At 38.8% G+C, this 23,786-nt stretch overlaps 1 protein-coding gene across 1 annotated transcript in view; it reads right to left on the minus strand.

The window, feature by feature from the left end:
- Positions 1–23,786, minus strand: part of KLHL14 (kelch-like family member 14) — a 155,750-nt gene that overhangs the window by 93,202 nt on the left and 38,762 nt on the right. The window contains exon 3 of the mRNA XM_006889162.1: positions 7,192–7,313. Coding sequence (XP_006889224.1) covers positions 7,192–7,313 — 122 coding nt within the window. The remainder of the gene's footprint in view (positions 1–7,191; positions 7,314–23,786) is intronic.

Raw genomic sequence — 23,786 nt, forward strand, 5'->3', positions numbered from 1 at the left:
AGTCTTTCCTTGTTATACAACTCCTCCACCGCAGTCCACTCCACTGTGCAGCCTTCGTTCTGGACTCCTGTCATGACAATAATACCTAATCACATATCCCTTTTAAACAGTTCTCTCCCCCATCTGTTTCAATGCAGTATACATAATTTATCCCATCTTTCTCAGTCTCCCCCAACCCTGATGTCAGTCCTGTTTTACAACAGTAGCACTATGCAGTATTTGTCCTTTTGTAGCTAAGATATTTCACTCAGCATAATGTCCTCCAGAGTCACTCATTTTGTATAATATTTCGTGAGTTCCTTGTTTTTCAATGCAGTGTGGTATTTCATTGTGTGAATATACCACAATTTCTCTATCCATTCATTTGATATGGGTTTTTTGAACATACCATTCATTAACTCATTCTTTCACACCTTCACTCATTTACCTGACTAAAGCTCCTCACCACTGAACTCTCAGCTCAGGTGTCACTTCTTGGTGCTATTCTCTGTGTATCCTGTCTCTCTGTGTATCATCTCTCTCCATTACAGAATCTTACGTGTTTTATATGCCTCCTTCAGAGTATTATCACAACTTATTATTATATATGGCTATCTGGTGCTATTTATTCATGCTAGTTTCCCCATTAAACCCTAAGCTGGTGAAAGCATGGTGATGATGATTGCCTGGACTCAGTATTAGACCTTGTGTTTAGCACATATGGTGGTACATTGCAGTGTTACATTTGTTGAATATTGAAGAGTCACATTTGTTGAATATAATGGGAGCAAAATGAGAGAATTGCATAGAGGGATCACTCGATCTTTCAGAATTTATGTCCTATAGGTTGTCAGACTCAGTTTTTAGTTTGCCCAGTAAAGACAAAGGACAAATTTAAGCAGCCCATGATGATAGAAGGAGAATTGATGCCTTTGAGCTGTAGTGCTGGAGAAGAGTATTGAATATATCATGGACTGCTAGAACAAACAGGTTCGTCCTAGAGAGGGTGAAACCAGGCTGCTCCTCAGAGGCAAGGATTCTGAAGCTTTGTCTGGCATACTCTGGACGTGTTGCAGGGAGGGACCAGTCCTTGGAGAGGGATGTCATCCTTGGGAGGGTTGGAAAGGCAGTGCAAGAGAGGAAGACCCTCTATGAGATGGATTGATACAGTGACTGGGGAAAAGGGGGTAGGTGTGGTAGAGACAGTAAGATCAGCACAGGATAGATCAGGGTTTAGGGCTGTTTGTACTTAATAGGGTGGCTATGAGTTGCAGGCAACTTGACTGCACATAACAACAACGTGTGACTCACGCTTCCTTCATATCATGCTCAGGAACAAATAAGACAACTGATGTGTAAAGAGTTCATTATATGCATGCTGCTCTATGGAAAAAAAAACAGTGGTCATGTTCAAGGGAGGCATAAATAGTAAATAAATGTGAGATGGTCAAATAAAGTCAGCTTTTTCTAGGCACCCAATGTACTTGAAATACAGTAATTGGAGTGACCATCACACATATTTTTTAAAAATCTATGAAAAATCCACTAATGCATTGGTGCATGAATACACACTAGCAAATAATTCAAGAGATATAGCAGTGTGCAGCCATGTATCTCAAATTAGAATTGAGCTCATTGAAGGTAAAATTAGATGCTAGCATATTTAAAAAAGACCAAATGCAATTCTCTCTCCTTCTGTGTCCAAAGTCATAGAAACAATTACTCCATGATTGAAAGAAGAAGTTCCATGCTGAGAGAGATCACATTAGCATGTTGTTATATAAGATCTTAGATCCTTGTTTCTGCTAGTATTGAAAACAGAAATAACTCCCAGTCTCTACTTCTTGCTCTATTTTAACACGTTCTTGAAGGTGGTGCCATGTAGGATGCTTCTTGACTGAGTTGGCACTTAATCTTCCTTACCTTATTGTTGTTTGCCACAGAGTCAGAACAAACCCATAGCTGACCCTCCAGAGGATTTTCTGAGGCAGTTAATCACACAGGAGGAGACTGCCCATCCTTCTCCTGTGGGGAGAAGCTGGTGGCCAAGAACTACATGCCATTGGGATCGCAACACACCTTCTTGCCACTAGACCACTTCCACATTCTTACTACCGAGCCCTCTTGCTGAAATACTTTTCCAATTACCTCTTTGCCTAGATAATGCCTACTGGTTTTTTTGATTTACGAATAAGTCACTTCCAGGGAAGATTCCATCTTCTTTCATGTTTAGATTACTAAAACCCAAAGCAAAATAGGCCAAACCCCTTAGTCAGTTGTCATGGTGTCAGTTCCACCTCATAGCCACCCTACATATTTCAGAGCAGAATGCCTCCACATGCGTTTCCTGGCTGAGGAAACAGTTTAGCAGCTCATGTGTCGAAAGTTCCTCTGGGTGGGTTTGAACTAACAACCTTTCAGTTAATATCACAATGCTGAACTGGTTGGTTAATCAGCAACTTTTGGCATAACTCTAGCATATGGTACTTTCTCCTATATCTTAGTACACTGAATTGTAGTTCCTTTTCCAGATTTTTGAGAGGAAAGATTATTATATTTATGTTATCCTTACAGCCATCCAGCACAGAGCAGGTACTCAATAATTACTTGTTAAATGAGAGAACAAGGTCTGTAAGCAAGTCTAAATTCTTTCTAAGCATTTTCAGAGTTGGTCTGGAAGTATCTAATATTTCCTGAAGTTCTCCAACAAAGAAAATCTCACTATCTACAGACTTTACTGACCTATCTCGAAAGAAAATGAAACTAAATACGTTGTACGGTTTTGTAACGATAGCAAAATAGATTAAGAAAACCCATGGGTACAAAGCCTTCAACTGAACTGACCTTTTTATTTTCTTCAAAATAATAATTGTAAGTAATGGTTATGAACTTTTTGACTAGATTGATTTTCCCCAGTATGACCTCAAATAAAAGAAATAAACCTACCTTTTCTTAAAAGGAAGAGCCAGGGATAGAATTTCAAGCCCATGAGTCCCTGTGCAGGCTGATTATTCCCTGAACAATAAGCATTTAAACTATAAACAAACTCCCTCGTTTGAATATTGACTATGATCAGACCTGCATTTGCCTTTGGGATTGAAACTCAAGGCTTTACATAATGTTTGATTTCTTAGGACCAGTCCTTCAACTTTTTCTAAAAAGTGTTTTTTGTTTGTTTTGTTGTTTTTTTTTTTAACAATGACAAATTACTTTACAATCCCAAGTATAATCCCAAAATTCTACCTGTCAGTTCTGACTGATGACATGTAACAACCACCATTTTAATTCTCATTGTATTCAAAAGGAATTTTCATTGGCACATGAAAGGCTAACTCTATTTTTAAATGCATTTAGAATTGACCAGCTTTCTGATCGTGGCTATTCTTATAAAAGAAATGAATGAGGACTAACCACAGAAGCCATTACTGTGTCAAAAAATTCAAGGTAAATATCCTTCATGGAACAGATAAAACAGTCTAGGAAACCTCTGCATACTGGTTTCTTGATTATCTGTGACTTAGAAATGAGTCTTCAAGTTTCCTGACTACAAAGTAAAGAGTTGGAAATCAACAGAAGGGAAGAGGGACGGAAGGAATTCCTCTTATTTCTGGCAAAAGAAATTTGGGATTGTAAAAGGAGTTGATACTCATTTCTGTCCAGTGACAGTGTCAGAGCTGACCCTCCGGTAGGTTGCTGAGGCTATGACTCACTCAGGAGATTGCCCATCTCACTCCTGAGGTTGGAAAAGGAAGAAACAAGCTTTCTCATTCAGAGGTTTGGTGGTTAAGGACTTGTACTGCTAACTTAAGGGCATAACATCCATCAGCTGCTTTGCAGGAGAAAGACGGTCAGTCTCCTCCTGTGAGACTTAAAGCCTCCGAAAAACCACTGGAAGGTCAGCTACCAGTCGGTTCGGACAGATGGTACACAACAAAAACAATTTTAATTCTAATGGTATTCAAAAGGAATTACTATTATCAGTGGCCCATGGAAAGCCAATTCTGTATTTTAAAGTCCTTTTTTTACCACTGTCCACAGAAACCAACAAAGGAAGGTCAGGTTCACCAAATGTCTTTTCTGAAACTTAGGAAAAAAGAAGCCAGTTCCTGGGAACACCTTTCTGAGCAATGAAGAAATTAGTCAGTAGAGATCAAAACTGGAGTAGACACCTCTTCACAGGCTGTCTCCTGGGGAGTAAAGGGAAGGGAGTGTCCACATGTGGACATGCGGAAACTTTGATATGTAAGAAATCTGTTCTAAAGAGTACACAATGGCCCTGGGATTTGTTTCCTCAGATCTCTGCACCAAGGATTTAGGGCCTGCAAAGTGCAGGAAGCATGTTTTTTTTTGCATTGACCATTTTAGTATTCATGTCTCCTGTACTGCTTTCTAATAAGTTAAGAATGAAACGGGAGACTGCATGCAGGAGTGAGAAATGCAGGAAAAGCAGCACTGTAAAAGAAAAATGAATCAAAGAGTGTTTCAACTTCCCTTCTGTTATTAGCTGTCAAGAGAACAACAATGCCAATTTTATTGCTATTACTTAACACTTCGCATTTACAAAAGGGACTTTGCCATCATTTTTATATGCTATTTCTTAATATTCTCATACTGGCTAAGAATGCTGTCACTATTTTTAACATCAGTTTTATAATGTTATATTAAACGGGGCTTTCACCCCCCTCCCCCCAGAGATGTGGATAAGGATGCAGGTGGTGCAAACACAATCTCGAAACAGACTTTTCAGTGAAAACAAATCGTTCTTCTATTTTTTTAGGTAGACCAGACCACTGGTTGCTTGACTAACTTTTATTTGCTTTCATTTACATTCCTTCTTTATCTGAGTGGACCTTTTATGTAGTGTTTCTAGAATATGAATAATGTAACAGTAGAAGACCTAAAGGAAATGATTATTGACCATCCCTTTGATTCTATTTTGTTACACAACTTGTGTAAATTCCTGTAGTTTCCTTAAGTGGGTATTTACATTCCTGTCTGTGGAATGGCATCTTCCTAAAATGAAGTATGTTTGAGACGTGCTGAGAAATGTTTGTGCAAGTGAAGGGAGCATTCTAAGATTCAAGCCAACCTTGGGTTTGGGGTTTTTGTTAGTTCAATTACTTGTAAAGACCAAACCCCAAGTCTAACAATGGCTTAGAGAGTTGGAGGTCAAATTGTCACTACGTGAACTTGCGTTGACTTATGTTTCTAATGTATAATGGTATATAGCCCTTGTTCTAATAGTGGCATGACAAAACCAGGAAAAATACCTCCTGCTATTTATCAAATGTTTTCAATGTGTTAGGTGATTTGTATTATTTTATAGAAGACTGCAACAAAATTAATAAACCATGACTTGGACCATCTGAATTACTTTTTCAAGGTCTGAGTTTGAACCCAGATCTCTAAGATTCAAAGTTCCTACTTTCTTGTCACAGCCTTCCAAGTTAGAGAGCTAAGTCAAGCAATATAAAATTATTCAAATAGGGTAATCATAAGCTCCCTAGAGTACCTGTTATCCTAGCAAAATTAGCTCCCTCAGAAGTGTTTCCCTTTGGAGTTGGTCACTCTATTTCTGAGTGAAGTTTAAAACGAACACAAGATGTTTTCTTAGGTATTGTTCATAGTACTTTAATCCATCATTTTGCCTTTAACAAAGGGCTACAAATTGAACCTAGCCTGGTGTATCTGGGAAGACAGATGTGAACGTGAGTGAATAGCATTTACTGGTTGGCTTATTTCCTTGCTCCTTCGTCTCTTCTGCTGTGCTACCTTCCTCTTCTCGCTCCTCCTTCCAGCCTCCATAGCTCCTTCTGTATAGGCTTTCTCTACTGACCAAGGATCAGAAATGGATGTGTTGGTTTTAGGTTAGCTTCTGAGAAACCTATAAAAACCTACAATTAGCAGTGTTTTGTTCAAGAAAGAATGAAATGGTTCCTGAGACATCCCTGACTTATTTTTCTTTCTCTATTTCTGCTCCTTAATCTTGCTGCTACTATTTGCACCACTTCTTTACTCCAACCAGACTGGATGGGTGTCCAGGGAGCATTCTCGATGCAGTTCTTGGACAATGCTACTGCAGGTTTCGCTGGGGTAAGCCAGCTCAGAAATGTATTATTTCAAGCACCACCTCACATGCCTTGCACCTCTTCTGCTCCTGTGGGCAAACTCCTGTCCTGTTTCTATTATTCTAACGGACTTTTAGAAAGAGGAAAGGAAGTAGTTTTTCTTGTTGTTGTTTTGTTTGTTTTTTTTAAAAAACCAAACCAAAATCAAAACCTAACAAATTATAGAGCTACTTAAAAGACACGTGCAATAAGAAAAACCCAACTTTCGTCGGTTTTAAATGTATAGCTTTGATTTATGGATCAAAATTGTTCATTTATTATTTTATCTCTACAGCTCTGGGCAATTTTGACAGTTAAAATTTAGTTTTATTGACCAGTGCAACCACTGTGCCCACGAGGGGACTGGCGCGCACAGCCTACTGCACTCAAGAAACGATGATTTTTGATTCCATGACCGAGTCAGATTGGGAGTCATAACCGATATAACAATAAGTTCCAAATCTCAGCGCCCAAGGCAAGAGGTTTGCTGTAAAACACAATCACCCTTTAAGGAGGGGAGGAGGCGAATCCGAGGTGAAAGTCTGCAAGCTCAATTGAATGTGGCTGGGCTAGGCCCTGAGTACATCTATCTGTCCAAGCTGTGGAGCAGGGTGGGGGAGCTCGTCTCTAATGCCCAAGTTCCCCAGACTAAAAAAAAACTAATCAGCCAAAATTCTTATAGAACATGACGCATGTTCCTCATAGAGACACCACCCTAAACCGCCAATTTGATCTGAGAAAAATTCAAGGTGGGAAATGTAACAAGAGCTCTGTAACAACTCTCACTTTTCAGTCCCCTGAGAGAAGTACTGAAGGATTTCTTTTTGGAAAGAACTCTGCTCCACTCCAGTTTATACAGCAACATAAACAAGGGCAGCGATTTTAGGCTAGTTTTCATTTAGGCCCTTTTGAACGGCCAAATTGGCCACACCTGCCATGTTAATTTCCTCTCTGACTCCGAATCCCCCAGGGATACATAAAGCAACCTCCAAAGGGTAGCAAATCAATAAACACATCTAATTTGATTAACTGAGTTTTCTAATTCATCCAGGTCGTTCTCACCAGAAATAAACAGGTGACAAAAGACAGAAAGAAGTCCACTCACTTGTCAGTATTTTCCACGTCTTCTTTTCGTCATCATAGTACTGGACCAAATTGCTGGGAAGCCGGTCCGGTCCAGGGGGCAGCCCTCCAACCAATAACAGCATTTTCTTGTTAGAGCGAATTCTTCACCCAAAACAAAGAGGAGATGAATAACCACATTATTGCAGAGTCTTTTTAGAGGCAACAAAATCATAACCATCAAAAGAATGTTCCTTGCTTGCAGATTTCCATTTCATTTTCCCCCTCTTTCTTCTCCCATTCATGTCTCAACAATTTTTTTCTTGCACCAAGCAGAAAAATGATCAGAAGAGCTGCACATCCTCATACTCATGCAATAATAAGCTCCCTTTATGCAATTTGTTAGAGGTTCATTCTAGAACGACCTTTTTCTTATATTATCCCTTTAAATCATCACTCTTTACAGCTGAGTACACATGAAATGCTCTGGAGTTGTACTAAGGTTAAGCATTAAAGTTGCATGTCAAAAATCGTATTAGTCAAAATCATTATTATAAGCCATTCTCCACTCAGAGAACCTTGAAAAAATTAAGGTTATGCAGAGAGTTTGTGAGCCAACTCTTTAATCACCCAGGGAACTTCAAACACCAGTTTGGTACAATTAGCACAGGGCTAACTGGATGGGTTAACCAGTTGCCTCCTGACTTTTGTTTGTTTCATTTTGCTTAGACTTCCGCCTTCATCCCTCTTCCCCACTCCCAGCTCACCCTCCCCTTCCCCTCCCCTGTGCACCACTGGTGATACAGCCGCACCAATTGGTAAAAATGAGACTGTGATGTTGTTCTGAGTCTCCCTAGAGTGGAGCCCTGCCAATGCTTGCCACTGATCCAGCGGCATGAACCTGCTCAACTGTGCAAAGTCACTCTAATTCCCTCCCTCTGTTTTTCTACCTTCTCCCCCAGGGGGCAACCACTGAAAGGAGTGACTACCCACCCATCAAGAGCTGGCAATTCACTGCTATTAACCGTGACTGTGATTCCCAGTCCGCCTGGCAGTTCCTGAGCTCAGGCCTGCAATGTCTCATATGCAGTAAAAGCTATAAGATGCACCCTGGCCGGCACACTCGACCTGATGGATGTACAATCCTCAGGAGCAGTAATGGATTGAGCACACCGGTGATGGGAGCAGGGAGCGGGGGGCACAGACCCCCACAAGGGGCCTGCTGATTTAACAGGCGCTTTACGTATAATTGAACTTTTCATTTACCTGAAGAGCTAAAGGTGGTGGAAGAAACGGAGCAACCATGATGGGAGGAGGGAAAGCTAATAAATAAAAGAGAGGGTTCTTCCTAAATAGGGTCACAACTCCATGGTGTGGTCCTGAATCTGCTCCTGTATACTCTGCCCATTTCCAATTCAGAGGTGCTTGGCGAAATAAGTCCCTGTAGAGAAGTACTATCTGTTGGTTAAGAACCTAACATTCGGAGAGTTAACTTAATACAGTTAATGATGTTTCCATGCGAGGGAAAGGGACAAGAGAATTCCTGTAATGCAAGTCTGGCACCATTGAGTGCAATACACATGCCTCAGAAGGGAAAAAGCCTTCAGGAAAAACTCCTGTGTTAGAGATCCATAGATGTAGGGAGCAGGAATTATGAAAAATGTCTAACACAAGAGCAGTTTGTAATCTTAATTTTGCTACCCTATGGATATAGCTAAGAAGCAGAAAACAAACAAAAAAAACCCTCACTACCAACAACAAAAACTCAACTGCTTTGAACTTAAAGTGCTTTTTGATTTGTTCTTAAAGGACTTATAGATGAGTAGATCTCTAAAAAAAAAAAATCAGAAAGCAATCACCAAGAACTCCACACTGGAATTTAGGGTACCAGGAATGTGAATTTGCACCGGGGTCAAGAAAAATCAGTTTGATAAGTACCTCTCTTTCGTTTGGAAACAAAAGTGGCCCTCAACTATGAGCTGTGTAATTGACTAAAATTTATTACAGAACTGATAAGGGACTATTTTTGCTTTAGATTTTAATTCAATTAACCAACCACATTGTGTGTAGGGCAGAGGTGAAGGTCAATGCAAATGGTCTTTCATAGCTGTTTTAAATGACCACAGGTAGATACATGTATCCAGCTTGAAGTCATGATTCCATATTTAACATCCCGGGAGAACATACCGCCAAACTACAGGTGGGGCAGATAAGCCATAGCCACTGGTTAAACCCATTAATTAGCATGGTGGTTTTGACAAAAGCAATATTATCAGAATCTCTGTTTTGATATATAAATGCATGCACTGCTTTTACAATATGTTTCACGAATGACAAAAGAGATAAACAAACAGGTCAAATATGTCCACTCACTGGTAAGGCCAGCTTTCCAAGTCATTCCCGCTGGTGATTTTCAACACTGACCTAGATGGATGATTTATTTGGATGAAGAGAGACTCTACAGTTATTGTCCTCTTTGTCCAAAAAGTCAGTTATTGCCATCTGTCCTCTAAGAACTGGACTGAGACCACCAATACATAAGCCACTGAACAGCTGGCGAATGGTAACAACAGTGTCCGACCCCTGCCAACAATGACATGATTCAAAGAGCTAACACAACAAGCAGCAGAAGACTTCACATAACCACGGATCCCTAACACATCCAGGCCTCCTCTGGAAACCCGATAAAGGACGCAAGAGCTACAGAAAGCCATAGAAGATGACAGTAAAGGGATTCCCATATGCACCGGTTGGATTGTGTGTTTTCCACAAGGATTCAGAACCTTCCTTGACAAGTGAAGACACATTCTAATTGTTTTGAACTGCTTTATTTATATCCTCAAACACTCAATTTATTGTGACATTTTACTTGGACTATTTTGTCTTTAATCCTTGTATACACAATTTTCCAATCTATCATCAAAATGATTTAATTATAAACAAAGTTTAAGACTATCTTATGAAGGTGACTTACAAAGAAAGCAAAAGTAGAATACAGAATGTAAGTAGTATCTGGAGTAGTGAGAAGTATGGGGGGGGGGGAAATCCCAACCCACATAAATTGAGACCCATTTGATATGTAACAGTGACAGTGCAGTATTTGACCTTTTGTGACTGAGCTATTTCACTCAGCATAATGTCCTCCAGGGTCACCCATTTTGTATGATATTTCATTAGTTTCTTATTTTTCAATGCTGTATAATATTCCATTGTGTGAATGTACCACAGGTACTCTATCCATTCATTTGTTGATGGGCATTTGGGTTACTTACACCTCTTTGCTATTGTGAACAAAGCCACAATAAACATAGGTAAGCATATATCTGCTTGGGTGGCAGTAATGTTTTCTTTAGGGTCTATTCTCAGTGGTGGAACTACTGGGTAAAGTGGTATTTGTATTTCCAACTTTTGGAGAAAGTGCCATACAGCCTTGCATAGTGGTTGCACATTTTTCACTCCTGCCAACAGTGAATAAGGGTTTCAGTTTCTCCACAACCTTGCCAGCATTTGTTGTTTGCTGCTCTGAATTTTGTTATTGTTACTGGGAAACTAAGAAAAGAGGAGATAAATAATGTACACTGCATGCTTAGGTATTATTTGCATCACAATAGTCCAGAATAAAAGCTGTGTAGTAAAGTGGACGGGGGATTGTGTAATAATGAAATAATTTTTTTTCTTTTCAAAGAGAAAAGCAAACGGGGGGGGAAGGGTGTGGATGAAGGGGGGCAGGGAGGGAAATATGCAACAACGAATGAATGGAAATCAAAGTTCTCTAAAAACTTTCATTAAAATTTCATTAAAAAATGAGATAACATTTGAGGGTTTTTTTCCTCATCACTGTCTCCACTCAGATGAGCCCTGGAGAGAGTAGGTGTAACCCTTTACAGAGAATAAAGGGTTCCTTTAGTCACTTAAGTGGTAGATAAAGAACTAGACTCTCTAAGCCGACAGCCCCCAGGTTTTTTAAAAAAAAAATTATTATTGTTTTTTCCTCTACCACAACTTCTGATTAAGACTCAGATGACCTGGATGCTAGTCCTAACTCTGTTCCTAACGTGAGCGACTTTGTATGGGCTACTTAAGCTCTGGAGCTCGTGTTTAATCAACTTCTTCAAAGGACTGTCTTAAAGACTGGAAAAAATAATGACAAGAAAAGTTCTCTATAACAAATTATTCTCAATCTTCCCCTATTGATGCTATAGTGTGGGCTCTTTTTCAGTGTACCAAACCAAGTTAATTGGCTTAAAAATGAAAAAAAAAATTATTGAGATTTTTATTCCACTGTTGTATATGAAGACAAGCTAATTCAGGGCACTTACCTAACTAGTTGTTCTTGAAAACTCAGGATTTCAATTGCATTGGCTATTTTTTGAGCCTTATCAGAAGGAAATAGGAGTTTGACCATTATATAGAACTATAAACTTTTAGAAATGACTCTTTTTATTTCTTACAAGTAATACAAATGAGAAAAGCCACCACATGTTTTACTTTGTTTGACTTAACTTTACTGTTATCTATTCAGTTAATCTTGGAAAGTTAGACATATGAATAATTCCTGCAGAAAAGCTTGCATCCTTTTTACAATGCACAAATACAATAGTGACAATAATGATATTATCTGTTGTTGTTACAACAGATAATAATGAGTGTGTACTGGGCATAGAATTTTTTTGTTTTCTTGCTATTTATTTGATTAGTAAGAAGTTCAATTTGGAAACACTGAAAAAATAGACCTTGTGAATTAAGAGTAAAATAAGGAGAATTAGGATGAATAGTGCTGAAGTCAATTTCAATAATTATTTTTAAAAAGAATTACAATACAACATTTAGGTTTCATTTTCAAATAGACAAAATCTACATGTGTAGCTATATGCCACAAATTAGAATTCCTTTATATGGAAGCACAAGGTATGCTTTTTAGAAGCTCTTTACACAGGGAACCACTTTATACATAACTAATACGTTCTCAACCTCTCTGTTATCATTTTAAAAATACCTCTTTTCATTCATTGTCTTCATACCACTTCAACCATAATAATGTTTTTAAAAGACAAGGCATTTGAGGATTTAAGCAAAGAACCTAGAATAAAATTATTAAGAAATATTATCTGGAGACATTTGAGTTCCTAGATTCTGGCAGAGCAAAAAAGATAAGGTAGCAAGGCAATGGAATTGGAAGGTCTCCTTTGTTCCATCCCAGTAATTGCCCAACATTTACCATGTGTCACATCTGCGTGTGCGTGTGTATGCGTGCGTGCCTGTGCGCCCATGTACTTTGGTTCCTGGGATGAATGATTGAAGAATGACCGAAAATCTCCTGCTGTAAACAAATTTTTCATCATACTGGTGTTCTAAGTATGGTAAAGTCTCATTTATTTATATTTCAGTGACTTGGAACTTTAATAATTGGGAGCTGGGCCAAATAAAGTTATCCTTTTCATGATACATGAGAAAAAGTTTTTGCTAAGGAAACGCAAGGAGAGTTTGAAGAAATCTCTGATTTGCTGGCACTTACAGCAACACATGCACATTTAGATGAAACTTGTCTTACAGATCACAGTTAATTTTTATGTATTGGAGAAGATATTTTTGATACTAGCATCAAATTTTAGATGGAAAGAATTCTGAGGTAATCCAATTAAATGATCCCCAAGCTTGTATAGTTACCGGGATCATCTGTTGTTATGTGCTGTCGAGCCGCCTGTGACTCATAGTGACCCTATGCACAACAGCTCTGAAGCCTGCCCTGTCCTGACCCAGTCTCACTGTCTTCAACACACCTACTGCCATTGCCCCAGTTATTGTATGAATCCATCTCATCAGGGTCTTCCTTTCCTGTGCTGTCCCCACCCTTCTGAACATGATGTCCTTCTCCAAGGATAATCCAGGAGAATGACAAAAAAATTAGGTTCTTTATACAGATTCAGGGATCTCTGGTGGCGCAGTCAATTAGGAGCTGTCGACTTTGAGTTGATTCCAGTGAGACTTGATGACTTGAATTTGAGTTTGTACATATTCACAGGTGCCAGCTCCCAGAAAGTAGTGTTCAAGAAAACAAAGCTTTAAAAGTCAGTAAAGTGCTACACTCTTCCCCACTGATTTTAATACATAAGCAAACTTGGAGTCACTCATACCCTCCCAATTTTTACACGATTTCAACATCTTATTGATAGTATCGTTCTTAAGTAATTATTCTTACCTTCTTATAAATTTGTAATGACATGGACTTTTTAAATTTTGAATTTATTTTAATGAAGTTTACAGAGACTTTGGATTTCTAGGCATTCATTGTTGTACTTTTTTCCCTGCTCACCCCTCGCCCCCCAATTATCTTTTCTTTTTAAAAAGTGAAAAAAAAATTCTTTCATTGTTATTCAATCCCTTCCCTCCCCCCCCCGCCAAGTCTACTCAACTATGCTACCTTCGTTCTTGACTCCTGTCATAACAATAATATCTAATCATATATGCCTTTTAAACAGTTCTCTCTCTCATCTGTTTCAATGCAGTATACAGTATTTGTCCCATTTTTCTCAGTCTCAGCCCCCCAAACCCTATGGCAGTTCTCTTTTATAACAGTGGCATTAAGCCGTATTTGTCTTTTTGTGATTGAGATATTTCACTCAGCATAATGTCCTCCAGGGTCACTCATTTTGTGTAATATTTCATGAATTTATGTTTCCAAGTGTATTCTATTGTTGAAAATTGTTGTGTACCATAGAGTCGGAACCAACCCAAAGCTGAAAATCTTCAGGTTGATTTTCAGAGGCAGTTAATCTCATGGGAGGAGACTGTTCATTCTTCTCCCATGGAGCAGCTGGTGGCCTCGAATCGTGAGCCTTCAGAATTGCAGCACAGTTTCTTGCCACTAGGCCATTAGAGCTCCTTTGAAAGTTGTTAGACAATTTTATGAGGGTAAAATTAATCTTTTTTTCTTTTCATGTTGAGCAGAAATCCTTAACTGCACCATATCTTCCAGAGAAAAGGTGCTAATGTGACCATCTATGACACGGCTGCCCCTCAGATTTTGGGGACCCTTCCCCTTCCCATGCATCTCCTTTCTATGCTAAGAATTTCTATTCCTTTCTGAGAGTGGCTCCACACTCTTCTTCCTTTTGAGAAAAGTAGCCCTTGTCCTTTTGACAAGGTGAAGGGCACAACTGTACATGATCTGATAAAAGTTCTATGGTCGACATTATTCCTTTGGAGGTTCTGTACAGCTATGCCGGTCTTTCAGCAGTCACACTGCCGTGCTGGAGTCCCATTCTGCCTCTGACTCAGGACAAAACTAGATTTCAAACCAAATCAACTGAAGCCAATTGTTTTCCAGCCATTTTCCCCTATTCTATACTCCTCCTAGATAAATGATTTATTCACTAATCCATCATTTTTCTTTAAATTTATTTTTTCTACTGGTTTACAATCTGTTAAGATTAAGTAATTAGCAATTATTGAGTTCCTATAATATTACCCAGGGAGCTCTGGTTACATAATAGTAAGGAGCTGCACTGCCAACCCAAGAGCAGATGGTTTGAATCCTCTCCATGAGATAAAGCTGGGCAGTCAACTCCTGTGTGATTTACTGCCTCTGAAAACTCACTGGAGAGTCAGCTATAAATAGGTTGTACCTTGTTGGTACATGACAACACTATATAACAACACCAGGCCTATAACACTATATATATGTGACCTCGAACTGTGTGACTTCAGGATTGCAGCACAGCTTCTTGCCACTAGGCCAACAAAGCACGCTCTCTCTCTCTCATGTGTTATTGTTACACACACACACACACACACACACACACATACATAAAACTATATCTATCTGTCTACCTCTATCTCTATCTCTATCTCCATCTCCATCTCTATCTATATATCTATCTATATCTATATACCTATATATTTACATATATATATATAACTATATCTATATCTACCTATCTATCTCTATATACCTATATATCTATATATCTGTATAATTAGAGAGTTGGACAATGGCTAGGGAGGACAGAAGGAGAATTGGTGCCTTTGAGCTGTGGTGCTGGAGAAGAGTATTGAATGTACCATGGATTGCCAAAAAACAAACAGATTCATCCTGGAGAGGGTTAAACCAAGCTACTCCTTGGAGGCAAGGATTCTGGGGCTTCGTCTGACATACTTTGGGCATGTTGAAATGAGGGACAGGTCCCTGAAGAGGGACATCATGCTTGGGAGGGTGGAGGGATGGCACAAGAGGGGAAGACCCTCTATGAGATGGATTGATTCAGTGACTGAGATAATTGGGATGGGTGTGTCAGAGGCAGTGTGATTGGCACAGGATAGAGCAGGATTTAGGGCTGTTGTATATATAGGGTCGCTATGAGTCGCAAACGACTCAACGGCACATAACAACATATATAGGTAGTTATATGCATAGTTATATAGTTAATTACATATATAGTTTTTTATATATGGTTCTATATAGTGTTTGATATATATGGTGTTTGATAGATATATAGTGTTATATATACAGTGTTATATACAGTATTTTATATATATAGTGATAGATGATAAATAGATAGATAGATAGATAGATAGATAGATAGATATAGTGTTATGTGTTGTTGACTGCCTTCAAGATGAGCACGACTCATAGTGACTCTATGAACAAAAGGCCTGAAGCCCCTCAACAACTATTGACATTTATCAAAGGTCATAGAGGTTCCAGAGGCATGTTGTTTAGGAATTAGATGCTACTCCTGCTTCCAAACCTGTCATAGTATGTTGTTGTTAATGTGCCATTGAGTCATCTGCCATGTATAGCAACCCTATGTACAACAGCTTTTAATCCTCCCCTCTCCTGAGCCAATCTCACTAATTCTGACACAACAACCCCCATTGCCCCAATTGTTGTATCCATCCATTTCATCCTGAGTCTCCCTCTTACACGCTGTCCATCCACCCTTCACCCTTCTGAGCATGATATCCTTTTCCAAGACCCAATCCCTCCTGGACATGTGCCCAAAATAAGTGAGGTGGAGCTTCAAAAGCCTAGCCTCCAAGGAGAGATTGGTTTCACCCTCTACAAGATGGACTTGACAGTCCATGGTATGTTTAAGACTCTTCCCTACTACCACAACTCAAAGGCATCTATTCTTCTTCTGTCATCCTTAGTTATTATCCAACTCTCTGAAGCATAACAAGGAATTGAGAAGACCATGGCATGGATTGCGTGCACCTTTGTATCTAGACTGACACTGTTGCTCCTCAGCACTCTGGGGAGGTCCATGACAGCAAATTTTCCCAATGCAATTTGTCTTTTGACTTCCTGAGTGCTGGTGTTAAGAGTGTTGATTGTGGATCTGAGCAAGCTGAAATTGCTAACAACCTCAATCTCTTCTCCATCTATTATGGTGCTGCCAATTTGCCCAGTGGTGAGAATCTTTGCTTTCTTGATGTTGAGCTAATCCATATTGAAGACTACAGTACTTGACCTTTTGCAACAAGTGCTTCAGGTCTTCAGTTTCAGCAAACAAGGTTGTGTCATCTGCATATCATAAGTTATTAATAAGTCTTCCTTCAAACTTGATTCCACACTCCTCCTCATAAAGCCCTGCCTCCCGAATGATCTGTTCTGCATACAGATTGAAGATGTATGGGGACAGGATACATCCTGATGCACTCCTTTCTTGATTTTGAACCATGCAGTGTTTGTTTGCTTGCTCTGAGGACTGCTTCTTCGTCCATGTATAGGTTTTGTATAAGCACAATAAAGTGCTCTGAGATTCTCATTTTCCTCAAAGTTAACCACAATTTATTGTGATCCACACAGTCAAGTGCCTTTGCATAGTCAAGGAAACACAGATTCACATTCTTCTGATACTCTCTGTTCTCTGCCAAGATGCATCTGACATTGGTAATAATATCCCTAATGCCATGACCTCTTCTGAACTCAACCTGTATTTCTGGTAATTCACACTATGAACTACCAGATAGACGATATGATGTGATGTATGTGTATATATACATATATATTTATATCACATTTTTTATATAGTGTTACCTGTAGTGCAGGAAGCTGTGCTGCAATCTCAGAGGCACACGGTTTGAGGCCACCAGCTTCTCTGTGGGAGAAGGACAGGCAATCTTCTCCTGTGTTATTAACTTCCTTTAAAAATTGTTAAGTACCGACTCTACAGTACACAACAACAACAACTAGATAGATAGATAGGTAGGTAGATAGATAGGGATATATATGGTGAGATACCTATGGGAAGTTATATTTGGTCAGATATATACATATATATGTAAATATATGTATATGAGTATCTATCATCTATCTATCTATCTATCTATCTATCTATCTATCTATCTATCTATCTATCTATCTATCTATCTATCTTATATAACCACACCAAGCCTAATGAGTAAGTAGCACTGACAACCCAAAGTTAAATCCACCAACTGCTCTGCAGAAAGATGGACAATCTCTCTGCGTGATTTAGTCTCCAAAAACTTGCGGGAGGGTCAGCTGTATGGTGGTCCTCTTAATGGCACACAACAACAACTATATGCCAGCACTGTTCCAAGCACTGCAGATGCTAGTGGGAACAAGAGGAGAGAACCTATTTCTCATGGTACTGACCTGTCTCCTAGTAGGGAAATCTCCTGAAAAGACTAATTCTTTAAACTGAACAACTTTGTCTTTAAGAATGCAGGACCAATGTTGTTAACTAGAGAAAGATACTTGGCTTCAGTTTTTCTGAGATGTGTGACCGTGGACTATTTTTCTTCTGGCTAATTTTTCTTGTGAAATAGGGTAACAGCAACAGACCCATTACATAGATCTTTTTCCAAGATTAAAAGCAATAGTATATTTGAAGCATTATAACAGCTAAATAAATACTATGATAGAGTCATCATCCTCCTCCGTATTGGTTATTTCTCCATTCTGCAGGTTTAATGAGGGGGTGACCTATGTCTCCAACGAACCTTAATTAATTAAAAAAAAAAATAACATAGCTGTTCCATTGTTTAGATATTTTACCATTCCTAAAGAGTTTTCTGTTGAAATGATACAAAAATCATTGCAATTTTCATTCCTAATTACCCATATATGGGCTCTAGGAGTATTTTTTGTTTGTTTTGTTTTTTAAACATGAATATTTTGTGAAAAAACTAAGTTGCATTGAAATGACAAGGTAAACTGATCTATAAAAACAATTACCTGGTCAACTGGAAAAGATCCATATTTGTTCCCATTTTTTAAGTAAAGGTTACCCAGCAGAATATGGAAATTATCAAACAATATCATTAACATTACATGCAAGTAAAGTCTTGCTGATGATTCTTTAAAAATGCTGCATAAGACTATTATTGTAAATATAGAAGGATAGCTATAAAACATGTACAGGAATTCAAGGTGGGGGCAGAGGGGTGAGAATGGGTAAGGGTGAAACCACAGAGCTGCAAAGTTTGGTGGGTGGAGGAGGGAAGCAAATGGGAAGGATATGAGTGAAAAGACAGGGTAATGTTGGGCAAGGTCCAATGGTGATTAATTTTATAAAACATAACATATGGGAACAATTGTATAAAACACAATGTGAATGAAGAATAGTGTGAAACACAATGTATATAAATTTTGGAGGAAAAGAAATTAAAAATGTAAAATGGAATGTTTATGAATGATTGTATGAAACACAATGTAAATGAAAAGATTGTGTAACACACAATGTATGTGAATAAAACATAGTGAAAAGGGATTATTATATGAAAAGAAATAAAAATATTAAAAATATGAGTACAGCCCTATAGCAAGAGGGAATTTAAGCAGAATTAAGAAAAGGCTATAGAAGGAATAATATCAATCCTGACATAAAATAGACCTCGGCTGATAGTGGAGAACACCAGAAAGATGTTTACTTGTGTTTTATTGACTTTGCAAAGATACTCAACTATGTGGATAATAATAAACATTGAGAAGAATGAGATGTCCAGAATACTTGTACTAATGAAAAACTTTTAACCCAAAACAGAAAGTAGTCAGTTGAACAGAATAAGGTGACACTGTGTGGTTTAAAATCAGGAAAACTATACATCACAATTTCATCTTTTCATGACAGATGAGGGAAAAGACTGGCGTTGGTAAGACTTTCTTTTTATATATATTCAGAATCAATGCCCATGGAAACATCAATCAAGAAATCATATTAAATCTGCTGCTAAGGATCTCTTTGAAGTAATAGCATGGATGTCCCTTTAAAGACTAAGGTGAACCTGATTCAAACAATTTCCCCCCCCCCCCATTTGCTTTACATGCATATGAAAGCTGGACAATTGAATAAGGAAGACTGAAAAAGGATTGATGCCTTGAAACTCTTGTGTCTGGAAGGAATAATGAATACACAATGGACTTCCAAGAGATTAGACAAATCTGCATTAGAAAAAGTGAAATCAGTCCTCATTAGAAGCAAAGATAGTGAGAATCTGTCTCACATATTGTGAGCATGTTACTAGCCCCTGAAGAAGGAGATTATGCTTGCAAAGTAGAGAATCAGTTTACGGGAAGATCTTAAACAAGATGATCCAACACAGTGACAACAACAACAACCAGTTTAAGCACAGCAAAGATTGTAAGACAGACCTGCTGTCCATAGATAGTGTTGCTGTCTGTCAGAACCAACCCAACAGCATCCTAAAAAAATGAAGTGAATTTCAAGTTCAGTATCTGCAATTCTCTTAAATTCTCTTTTTGTCATTCAAGTTCAGTGTCTCTAATTCTCTTAAATTCTTTTTTTGTCACATTATTCAGCTGGTATTCAGCCTTTTTTTAAAGTATCACGGACTTTAGGTAGATTGGCAGGAGGGATCAGTCCTTGGAAAACGACATCATGCTGGGAAATGCAGAGGGCCAGAGAAAGAGAAGACCCTCAAGATGGGTTGACCCAGTGACGGTAACCATCAGCTGGAGCATATCAGAGATCTTGAGGATCACATTGGACATGGCAAGGTTCAGTTCTAGGGTGGCCGTGAGAGGTGGTTCAAGAGCACCCAACAACAAGCCTCAAATGCCTCTCTATAAAGTAGAAACAATACTGACTTCTTGTCATGACAGGGGTCCAGAGGGAAGGCTGTATAGTGGAGTGACTTGGGGGGAGGGTTTGTAAAACAATGAAAGAATTTGTCTTTTACTTTTCCAAGAGGGCAGTGTACTAGGGGGGAGAGTCTGGAGGAGAGAAAAGTGCAACAATGAATGAATGGAAATACAAAGTGGCTGTAAATTTTACTGAAATTAAGGCTGATCTGAGGGCTAAATGAAGACATCTGAAGAGCAATAGTGGGAAACAGTTGTTATTTACAACTATTATCTTTTCATGACAGATGGGGGAAAAGACTGGCTTTGGTAAGATTTTCTTTTTATAGATATTCAGAATCAATGCCCATGGAAACATCAGTCAAGAAATCAAAAGACTTATTGCAATATTAAATCTGCTGCAAATAGTTGTTACTGTGTTAAGAACACAGAAATTGAAGAGACTGGACTGCTAAACGAAGTTTGTTGATTTGAATCTACCCAGAGGGGCTTGGCCCAAAGGCCTGGTAACCTGCTTCTAAAAAACAGCCACCAAAACTCTACAGAGCACAATTCTACTGACACATGTCAAGTCCCCATAAATTGAAGTCAGTTTCAGGGCAACTGGCTTTACTATTTTGCCTAATATCCTCAGACTGCCTTTTAGTCCATTCAGTGCAGGAAGGGCCCTTGCTTTGTTGGTTCCTTGACAGACAAATGTGTCTGCTTCGGGTAGGGAGAAATAACCAAAGCTCCCAGTGTCATTTTTCATAATTACTCATATGCCTAGAATTATGTTGAGTGATAGTATAGGTCTCACTGAGAAAATCATTGCTTTGAACATTTACTACTCCATAAGAAAATACTTTTAAAACCAGGCAATTGGACTTAACTCTTGCTCTTTAGGAGACTCAATACATTTTAAGGAGCTCTGGTGTCCCAGTGTGGAGGAGTTGTGCTACCAGGCTGAAGGTGGACAGATTCAAATGCATCCCCGGCTCTGTGGGAGAAAGATTGACAGTCTCTTCCTATGTGTTTTACAACCTCTAAAGACCCGCCACAGGGTCAGCTCTGGGAGAATCTGGGCAAGACTGAAAGACATTCTGACTCTTCCCAGAGGCCTTCTAATCACGGTGGGCTTCACTGTAGAAATCGTAGCTTAGTATTTTAGTAACTTGTGTAGTGTTTCACATCCGGTGGTATCGGAGCAGTCACATGTGATGGCGGGTATACCAGGAAGGCACATCTCACAAGGAGTCAGAGAAATAAGAACAGGCTTGTGATTCCTACAGACCACAGCACTGAAGGAGGGTATTGCAATTTTCACAAGCCTTTACTAATTCCAGGAAACATGAAGTTGACAATGTGTGTGTGTGTGTGTGTGTGTGTATACATAAATATTTATGTGGTTTTCATAATTATCAATCTATAAGCAGCAATGTAATTATTGTGCATAATTATTAACCTTACAAAGTAGTCTTGTGAAAATGAGACTTGGGAATTTAGGTGTTGTTTCATTTGAATCCTTCCAGACACCATATTTTATACCATTTAGAAATAACCAGAATATTTACTATATAAACACAGTTAATAAGGCAATAGAACCTTTGGGCATCTATAGAAGAATTGATAACAACCACAATAGAAGGTCCCTGATAGAGTGTGTGTGAGGGAATAACCAGATCTGATAGTGGTCAGGGGAACCCATGAGATAATGAATGACCTTAGTCAAACTTCAAGTCTAGAAGTGAGATCACCCCTTGGTTCAACTTGCAGTCATACAGTAGACAGGCCTATAATGGGATCAGGGAACCCTTGTGGCTTAGTGTTAAGTAGTTGTGCTGTCAACTCAAATGCATGTGCTTCAGATCCACTAGTTGTTCCACAGGAGAAAGATGGGCAACCTCTCTCACGTGATTTGCCTTTGAAAACCCACTGGAGGGTCACCTATGAATCAGTTCTGACTTGATGGTAACAACACATCAGCAATAATGCGATCAGCTATTCCAAGGAGGAATGCGTTCCTTGGAACAGTTAACCATACCAGATCAAAAGGGCTGCATCTGCCCAGAAATAAGGCTTAGAAAGTCGGAAGGTAGAGGAAAGAAGGGAAAATGGGGACACAGGGAGGAAATGGAAGAGTGCTGTTACAACTGTAATAAATTCAATGAAACATAATGCCCATGAATTATAGAATGGAATACCAATTCTCTCTGTAAACTTTCAGTCAAGTCATACTAAAAAAGTAGTGGCTATATAATTTGTAAATCCAACTAACTCTTAGTTACCATTCTTCTTTGTTAACAAAGTCACCAAACCTTATGACATTTAAGTCACTGAATTTATGGTAATCCCTGATTTTTCTTGCTATAGTGAATATTTTACATAGTCCTATATACTTTATAAGGCACTCTGGTGGCATAGTTTGTTACGTGTTATGCTGTTAATTGTTAAGGTTGGCAGTTTGAATCTACCAATTACTCGCTGGAAGAAAGTGGGCAGTCTCCTCCTGTGAAAATGTACAAGGATGGAGGGTTTCTCTGAGCTGGAAGCGACTGGGCAGCAGTGGGTTGAGTTTGGCTTATTGACTTTATTGCTAGAAAATGTACATTTCTTAACTACTTCTTCATTCCAGACTTGATCTTGCTTGGTTGGCTTCGTCTTGAGTTGTCATACTAGTGACGTCCCTGTTTGCTGGGTCTCTGCTTTCATTTAGTCAACTCTACATATGCTGTCAAAAGGCCTCTCCATACACCAAAGACATAATCCATCATGACCAAGTGGGATTTATAACAGGAAGGCAAGGGTGGTTCAACATAAGGAAAACAATCAATGTAATTCATCACATTAACAAAGCAAAGAAAAAGAACCACATGATCCTATCAATTGATGCAGAAAAGGCCTTTGACAAAATCCAACACCCTTTCCTGATTAAAACACTCAACAAAATAGGATTAGAGGGGAATTTCTTCAACATAGTAAAAAGTATTTATGCAAACCCGAGAGCCAACATCGTTCTCAATGGAGAGAGGTCAAAGGCATTCCCTTTAAGAACAGAACTAGGCAAGGATGCCCACTCTCACCTCTCTTATTCAACACTGTATTGGAAGTACTAGCGAGAGAAATAAGACAAAAGAAGGAAATAAGAGGTATCCAAATTGGCAAAGAGGAGGCAAAATTATCTCTCTATGCAGATGATATGATAGTATACCTAGAAAACCCTAAAGACTTAGCAAGGAAACTATTGGACGTAGTTGACCAATTCAGCAAAGTAGCAGGATACAAGATCAACATACAAAAATCAGTTGGATTTTTCTACAGTGACAAAGAAAATACAGAGCCTGAACTAAGAAAAACAATATCCTTCACAATAGCAAATCACAAGATTAAATATTTGGGAGTAAATCTAACCAGAAGCACAAAGGATCTATTCAAAGAAAATTACAGAACATTACTACAAGAAACAAAAAGAGACCTGGCGAAGTGGAAGAATATCCCTTGCTCATGGGTAGGAAGACTCAATATTGTGAAAATGGCAATACTACCAAAGACAATTTACATGTTCAATGCAATCCCAATAAAAATTCCAA

The sequence above is a fragment of the Elephantulus edwardii genome, unplaced genomic scaffold (genome assembly GCF_000299155.1).
Source record: "Elephantulus edwardii isolate Elephantulus edwardi_28Jun2011 unplaced genomic scaffold, EleEdw1.0 scaffold00076, whole genome shotgun sequence".
NCBI lineage: Eukaryota > Metazoa > Chordata > Mammalia > Macroscelidea > Macroscelididae > Elephantulus > Elephantulus edwardii.